The sequence below is a fragment of the Lycium ferocissimum genome, chromosome 7 (assembly GCF_029784015.1).
Source record: "Lycium ferocissimum isolate CSIRO_LF1 chromosome 7, AGI_CSIRO_Lferr_CH_V1, whole genome shotgun sequence".
Taxonomy (NCBI): Eukaryota; Viridiplantae; Streptophyta; class Magnoliopsida; order Solanales; family Solanaceae; genus Lycium; species Lycium ferocissimum.
The window spans coordinates 10,846,708-10,854,359 of NC_081348.1; the positions used below are offsets into that span (position 1 = coordinate 10,846,708).

A 7,652-nucleotide genomic window follows, 5' to 3' on the forward strand; every position below is an offset into this window, starting at 1 on the left:
TTTCTTATTCCCACTGGTTCAGACACTCCTTCAATTGGTTCACGTAAAGCGGGTTGATCTTCATGTGGCTCCTCATGTGGTGGTAGCTCTTGAACAGTTGAACTTGTTGCTCTTCAGACAATTCATGAGAATTTGTCTGAACTACATTCAAGTTCCCAATATATAAAGGTACCACCTGTGGTTCCCTTATCTCTTGCAATTCCACCACTTAAGTTGAACCACTCCCACTTACTTCATGTTCCTCAAGAAATTTAGCATTTCTAGCCTCAACAATTTTAGGAGAATGAGAAGGACAATAGAACCTAAATCCTTTAGAGTTAACTGCATAGCCTATAAAGAAACCACTTATTGTTCTTTCATCCAACTTTTTCAAATGTGGGTTATAAACCCTCACCTCAGTTGAACATCCCCAAATGTGTAAATGGCTTAAACTAGGTTTCCATCCTTTCCATAATTCAAAAGGCGTCTTGGGGATGTGCTTGGATGGAACCCTATTTAAAATATACTACGCGGTTTTTAAGGCTTCACTCCATAAGGATAAAGGTAAACTTGATCTGCTAATCATGCTTCTTACCATGTCCATTAATGTCCGGTTCCTTCTTTCTGCCACACCATTTTGTTGTGGTGTTCCTGGCATGGTATATTAGGCAATTATACCTTCATTTTCAAGTAACTCAGCAAATGGACCCTTAACTTGTCCCTTATCTGTGTGCCTATCATAATATTCTCCACCCCTGTTAGACCTTACAATTTTGATCTGAGCTCCTGTCTGTTTCTCTACTTCTGTTTTGTAAACTTTAAAAGCATCAAGTGCTTCTAATTTGTTAAATAGAAAATAGAGATACGTGTACCTTGAATAGACATCAATAAACGAGATAAAATATCTTCCACCATTCAAGAAAGGGGTAGGAAAAGGTCCACAAATATTTGTATGTATGATCTCAAGCAATTGAGAACTTCTTTTGGCAACTTTAGTGGATTTATTTTGTCTGCTTACCCTTTATGCAGTTCACACAAGTCCCAAAGTTAGAAAAATCAAGAGCTTCTAGAACTCCATCATTAACCAACCTTTTGATTCAGTCAATAGAGATATGTCCCAATCTCTTGTGCCAAAGACTTGACGAGTTCTCATTGATAATACATTGCCTAGTGCCAATTTCTTCATCATGCAGAGTTAAAACATTACATTCAATCGTGGGGTCTAGCTCAAATTTAAACAATCTTCCATCCAAATTTCCAAAACCAATAACTTTATTATCTTTCAAAAGTTTCACTGAAGAATAATGAAAATTGAAATCATAACTAGCAATTGATAGTCTTGAAAGAGAAATTAAATTTCTAAAATACGATGGAACAATAAAAGGTTTTTTCTAAATCTAATTGAAAACCATTTTTCAAAATGAGCCTATAAGTCCCCATGCCTTCCATATGTGATGGCATCCCATTGCCAGAACAAACTTTTTGCTCACTTTCCATCGGCTTCCTTAGAGTTCGGAAACCCTGCATGGTTTTGGCAATATGAGTTGTGGAGCCAGAATCGATCCACCCTGTATTATCAGAAACTTCAAGAAATTAGATTCGTAACATACAAAGGTAAATTACCTTTCTTCTCAAGCCACTTCTTGTATTTTGGGCAATCTTTCTTCCAGTGCCCTTCTTTCTGCAGAAACGACAAGAATCTTATCAACAATGCATTTCTTCTTCATAGAAACACTTTTGCCCTTCTTCGCATTTCTCTTATCATGAGTCACCAAATTAACACTTTCAGGTATCTCATGCTTCAACCTCTCATCTTCTTGAATACACGTGGTCAGGAGTTCATTGATTGACCATTTATCTTTATGTGTGTTGTAAGATATCTTGAACGACCCCTATTCCGCAGGAAGAGAGTTGAGGATAAAATGCACAAGAAATGGTGCAGACATATCAACCTCAAGGGACTTGATTTTAGCAGCAATGTCTCTTATCTCTATAATGTGCTCGCGCACTGTACGACTTCTATCAAAGGTCATACTTGAGAGCGTCTTCATAAGGGTGCTGGCCAGCGCCTTGGCAGAGCTTACAAATTGTTCTTAAATAGCCTTCATGTAAGATTTGACCTTATCACTATTAGGGATGGAACCCCTAATGCTTTGGCTTATATGAGCCTTTATGAGCATCGAGCTCAAGCGATTGGATCGCTCCCACTGCTCATAATAAGCCTTAGCATCTGGTGTACTTGATTCCGTGGGTTTAGGTGGTTATTCCACACGGATTGCTAGATCCAAATCCGAGCACCCTAAAGTGAGAAGGACTTTCTCCTTCCATTCAGTAAAGTTCTCACCAGACAACATCAAAATTCAAGCATTCTCGTTAAAGATCGCAGTAGCAAAAGCTGTGAAAACTGCAAAACAAGGATGCACACATAAGCTATGAAGTACAAACCATCAAAGTGAATCGCGCAAATGCCGACTCTAAGTAAATTATAGACCTTCCTGTGGGCAGAGGTTGCAACACACGCACAGAATTTACTTAACTTTATTAGACTAGTAAACCAAAATTAAACTAGAAAACAATTTGTACCTGTGGGCATAGGATAATTTTTAAACAGAAAGGTTTACTATCTCGTTCCAATTAATCTCACCAAAATAGTTACCTCCCTGTGGGGCCGAGCTAGCATTTTAATGAGATAACTGGACCAAATAGATGTCATTAAAAATTTAATCACTAAACTTTATGTGATTAGATAACTTTATTTTCTTTTATATCAAGTACTTAAAATGTTGTGGCTACTTTCAAGCACATGAGATAAAAGAAACTCAGAATGACATCTCGAATAATTAAACTTAATAATCAATGGGCTACTGGATATAAGCATAACGCTTACCCCAAAGGTTGATCTTTATAATTAAGCTATTATAAAACTTAAACAGTAACTAAAGTTTGTCAACATCAGAACATAACGAAAAGGCATACTCAAAATTATCATGCTATTGGTTTCAGGACTTAATGAAAATCTCTTATCACTGTTATGAAATTAGATAACATTGAAGTTCTAAATACGTGAGTAAGATTTTACCAAATAATGGATTCAACTTCAAATAGCCAGTGACGTCACTAATTCTTATATGTGAATGAATATAAAAGCTCACCTTTGACTCCTCCAATCATTAGAATTCACGCATAAAGAAAATAAAATAATCAAAAAATTTACATAAGTACACATAGTTGGTTGTCAAGGTACTAAATTATGATTCCACGTCATATTCCTTAAATACAAAACTAGATCTTTCATGTGCGTAGGCTACTGTCGCCACTCTTCAATCAAGAATCATGTAAGTATTCATTATCATCGCTTTAGAAAAATCAAATTGAATAAACCGGCATGAAGATTTGTTTTCAAAACTGAAATTCCCGTTCTATAATTTCACAAACCTTTTAAGAGTTCAATACTATGGAGTAACACACAATTTTCATGAACACAAATAGATACTGAACAACACAATAAAGGCCACAACAAACCACTAAGAACAGATTTCTACAGTTATGGGTTCTTACCCGTTTAGATCCAATCTAATTAGAACTGAACACCGAATAACATGGCAAAAGGTAGGCTCTGATGCCACATGTAGTATTTCTAATACATACACAGAGCCAAACGAAGCGAAAAACTAAATAGGAACTTACCTTTAGCCATGGTTGTTCAAGTGTGAATCGCCTTTCTTCTAGCACCGAAATAGTAACCCTGAAAGAAAAGTAAAAACCCTAGAGCCTTCTGGCCTATGCCTATCACAATTTCAGAATCCTGAACTGATGAAGTCACAAGCGTATTTATAGGTAGGTTGGGGACTCTTAGGCAGTAACTTTAACCCTAGGGACTTCTCCATAAAATATGGTTACCCTATGGACACCTAATAAATGTTTCCTCTCATCAAGGAAACTTGCGGATATGCATAACCAATAAAATATTATCTGCTATAATTATCATTTATTTGGGAGACAAGGTAAATAATTTGTTACCATAATATGTGGGCCACATTAAATTCTCATTAAAGAGGTATTATTCTTACATGTAACTCCTGTCAAGTATCTACCACGATTTCTGGGACCCTTGCCTTTTGAGCTTGAAACCAGGTATTTTTAAGTTATATATACTAACAATGTAAATACTTTTAGAAATATGGAAATTAGCTACGAACTTTATCGAATGATCTGTCTGTAAAAAGCTCGTAGTTAACAAAAAAAAAAATTGATAATTTGTCGCTAACATATCGTTAAATAGGATTAGAGGCGAATTTTGTTGATTAGTTGCAAAAATTTGTTTGTTGCTAATCCCTAATCTTTTTAGTAGTGGAAATTGTTTGTATGATTTATAAGCCATGAGTTCGAGCATTGCGATCAATTGTTGATGCCTGCATCAGGTAAGCTGCCTACATCACACCCAAGGGGGTGAGTGGCCCTTCCCGAACTCTATATGAACGCGGAATGGTTTGTACACTGAATTATCCTTTTTATTGTTCACCCAAGGGGGTGTGTGGCCCTTCCCGAACTCTATATGAATGCGGAATGGTTTGTACACTGAATTATCCTTTTTATTGTTCCTCAAGTTTCTTTAATTTTTTTCTCTATTAGCTGATTTTTTTAAAAAAAATATCTCAATATCTGACAGGGACTCCAGAGTGGAGGCCTGCTAAATGTTTGGCTATACTGAGACGCTGGTTATCTCATAAGCATTTTTAGTTGAGACATTATTATTAGTCATTGTAAATATTCATTTCATTCGAAAAAATCACCTTAGAAAAAACTTAGCGTATAACGCTAGTTGCAGCGAGCACACGGTATTATTTAGTAACACACGAAAGAATAGTGCTCTCTGTGCCCGCTGTGTGGCTGCGTGAGCTTACTGCTTCACTTGTGCTAGCATTTTATATTTAAGAAGTTTGGGCTTACTCTTTGTATTTTGATGTGGGAGTCACCACATTTCTTTAGTGAATCGGCCAAAATGGCAAAGCAAAAAACGGAGCAGCTGCATTATTTAGTGGATCTTTTACTTTTATGGTTACTTTAAGTTGGCTTTACAATGGTAATGAGTTGTGCAAGAAACCTTATAGTATCTGGAAAGCCAATAAAATGGAACGGTGTGGCTTTTGTTCAGAATGGTAAAGTCTGTTCTTAACGGACATGAGTTCTTAACGGACATGACTTAAAAGACTCCTAAGATATTATAAATACCAACTTATGCCCGTATAAGAGCAGGCTTGTTTTAAGCGCATACAATTGGAAAATCAGTAAACAAATCCGATAGACGATGAACTAACGTTAAAATCTGGTTAATTAAGTGTCCACGGCCTGCTCGAAGAAATGCCGCACAGGAGATTAACTTGTTACCCTCTGGAACTTATAAGTACATAGAAAATTTTGTTGGAAGAATTGGGTAGGTGCGGCGCTAACGCAGGCCCCCACTTTGCAAACTCTTTTGCTTTAAACTCAGTTCACCCTTAATGAAGAAAACAAAATCAAGAATTAGTGACGGATAATTTCTGCTGCTAAACAACAATTATCTGTTATTGATCCTATTTAACGACAAATTATAAATATTTATGTTAGCTATGAGCTATTTCTATTTTTTATTGTAATTATAACCATAAAAAATCATGTCATGTTTAAGACAACTTTGTAAGAACTTCGGGTATATAATGCCGAAAGTTTTTTTTATTTTTCCTTCTTAAATTTCGTGCTCAATTAAGCAACACCACATAATATGAAACAAAAGAGTGCAAAGTAACTAATAATACCTCCCTTGTACACAGTCCTAGAAGACTGAAATGGCAAATATGTTTGATTCAAGAAACAGATGTCACATCTTGGAAAATTCACACCCCCTCATGTTAATAACCTCACCGAGATGAAATAAGTAATAAAATTATGCATGAGTTTCCACAAGTTAAGCATCCATGCTAAAGTTGCACTACTTTGGTCGCAAAAACAGGCAGATGCAAACTCTTTTTGCTGAAAATTCTTGGAAGAAATAGTTGAGTTCTATTTATTTTCTTGTCTTTCCCTCTCTCTCTCTCTCTCTCTCTCTCTCTCTCTTTTGTTCTGATTTTTTTTTAGTACATCAAGACTACTGTCGACTTGGATGAACAAGATTATCTACAGTGAAGGGCTGTGGTGACTATAAACTCCATGTTCCATTTTTTAAAAGTGTATTGTTCTATTGAAAAACATAAAATGAATTGTTTGTGAAACACCTTAACCTATAGCATCAACATCCAAAAATATCCAAGCAATAAATGTGACAAGCAGAAAAGAAATTACTCATAACTTGTTGAATGAAGAAAGCAATGTTTACAGAAACAAAAAGGGGTCATCTACTTCACATTACTAGAAATTTATTTATAAAAACTAGAGAGCAAATATCATTGATACAATGCTAGAAACAGCTAACTCACCAAAACTAAAACACAGGAATATCAATAATAGCCAAACTAACACCAAGCTAGTACAAATAAGAACTACTGACACACTGCAAATAAACAAAAAGTAGCCATCAAAGGGATCTCGGTCGAGCAAGAACCCCATCTAACATCAGGGTAGTTCAAAAGTGCGAAGCGGATGCTCAAAAATACCAACATATCAGCAGAAGCTTGTGTTGTGTTGAATCGGACAAGGGAGCTGCCAGGGCTCAAGCAAAGTATCCGGAATTTCAGGAATATCCACTGCAAGTCCATTAGCATCAGCCCAGAAACGAGTGAGCGAATTAAGTGAATCCAACCGTTCAGTCAGTTCAGCCATTTGAGCCCTCAGCACATTGTTCTCCGCATCGACGCCATGGTAATTTATTCCAACAGCATCGATCCTCTCGCGCCAAATAGTGTTCTGATTCTGCAGCTGTGTTAATTGGCTCATCAACTCCTCCAAATGCTGCTGCTTCTTCATCCGTGACCGCCTTGCAGATTCACGGTTAGACTCCATTCTCTTTCGTTTTCTCTCGTCATTATTAGCAGCATATCGCTGGCCATCAGAGCCCGAACTAGCTGGTTGCTGAGTCGAAGCCATGTTTCGTATCGTTCAATGGGAAGTTAATTTAACAACAATAGGAATTCAAAGAAGGGTAATGTAAACTACTGTGTTCTTGTTGGAATCACCAAAATTTGGTTCTGAATCTGGTGGTTCTAATACCTTAAAGCGCGCGAATGAATATTTGAATTATTGTTCTTGAGGGGGGGCTAGTTCATGAAAAGACGTAGAACCAGTACAGGAATACTACGGAGAAAGAGTGCATAATGCGAATTCGACGCATAAGGGTCATGTAGAAATTGAAGCTAACATAAAGACTAATTTGTGAAACCACAATCTATGGGTCAATAAATAATTAACAAATTTGTAATACTTTGATTGTTGTGTAGGTCTCCAAATCCAAACAGTGCTTTCAACAATTAAAACGCAAATCAATCTGCAAAACAGAAAACAGAACATCTAGGTATTAGGAAAATTGCTAAAAATAAACAAATTCAACAATATCATGAGTATCAATCAACCCAAAAGATAAAAATTAACCCGAAAGATCGGCTATATGAATCTTATATATCCTTTTAGATCTATTTGATTCTAAAAAGGGTTCAGGATTACTCATAATAAGACTAATTCTACAAAAAATCTCAAGCCACCCA

At 36.3% G+C, this 7,652-nt stretch overlaps 1 protein-coding gene and 1 non-coding gene across 2 annotated transcripts; both read right to left on the minus strand.

Annotated features, from left to right (window-relative positions):
* Positions 1 to 4,754: 4,754 nt before the first annotated feature.
* On the minus strand, positions 4,755 to 4,871 carry LOC132065838 (U5 spliceosomal RNA). Its single transcript, XR_009416811.1, has one exon. It is a non-coding gene; the product is annotated as a U5 spliceosomal RNA (small nuclear RNA).
* A 1,404-nt stretch (positions 4,872 to 6,275) lies between these two features.
* LOC132063335 (bZIP transcription factor 53-like) lies at positions 6,276 to 7,652 on the minus strand. Its single transcript, XM_059455833.1, has one exon. The coding sequence runs from the start codon at positions 7,036 to 7,038 to the stop codon at positions 6,616 to 6,618; it is 423 nt and encodes a 140-aa protein (XP_059311816.1). The 5' UTR covers positions 7,039 to 7,652; the 3' UTR covers positions 6,276 to 6,615.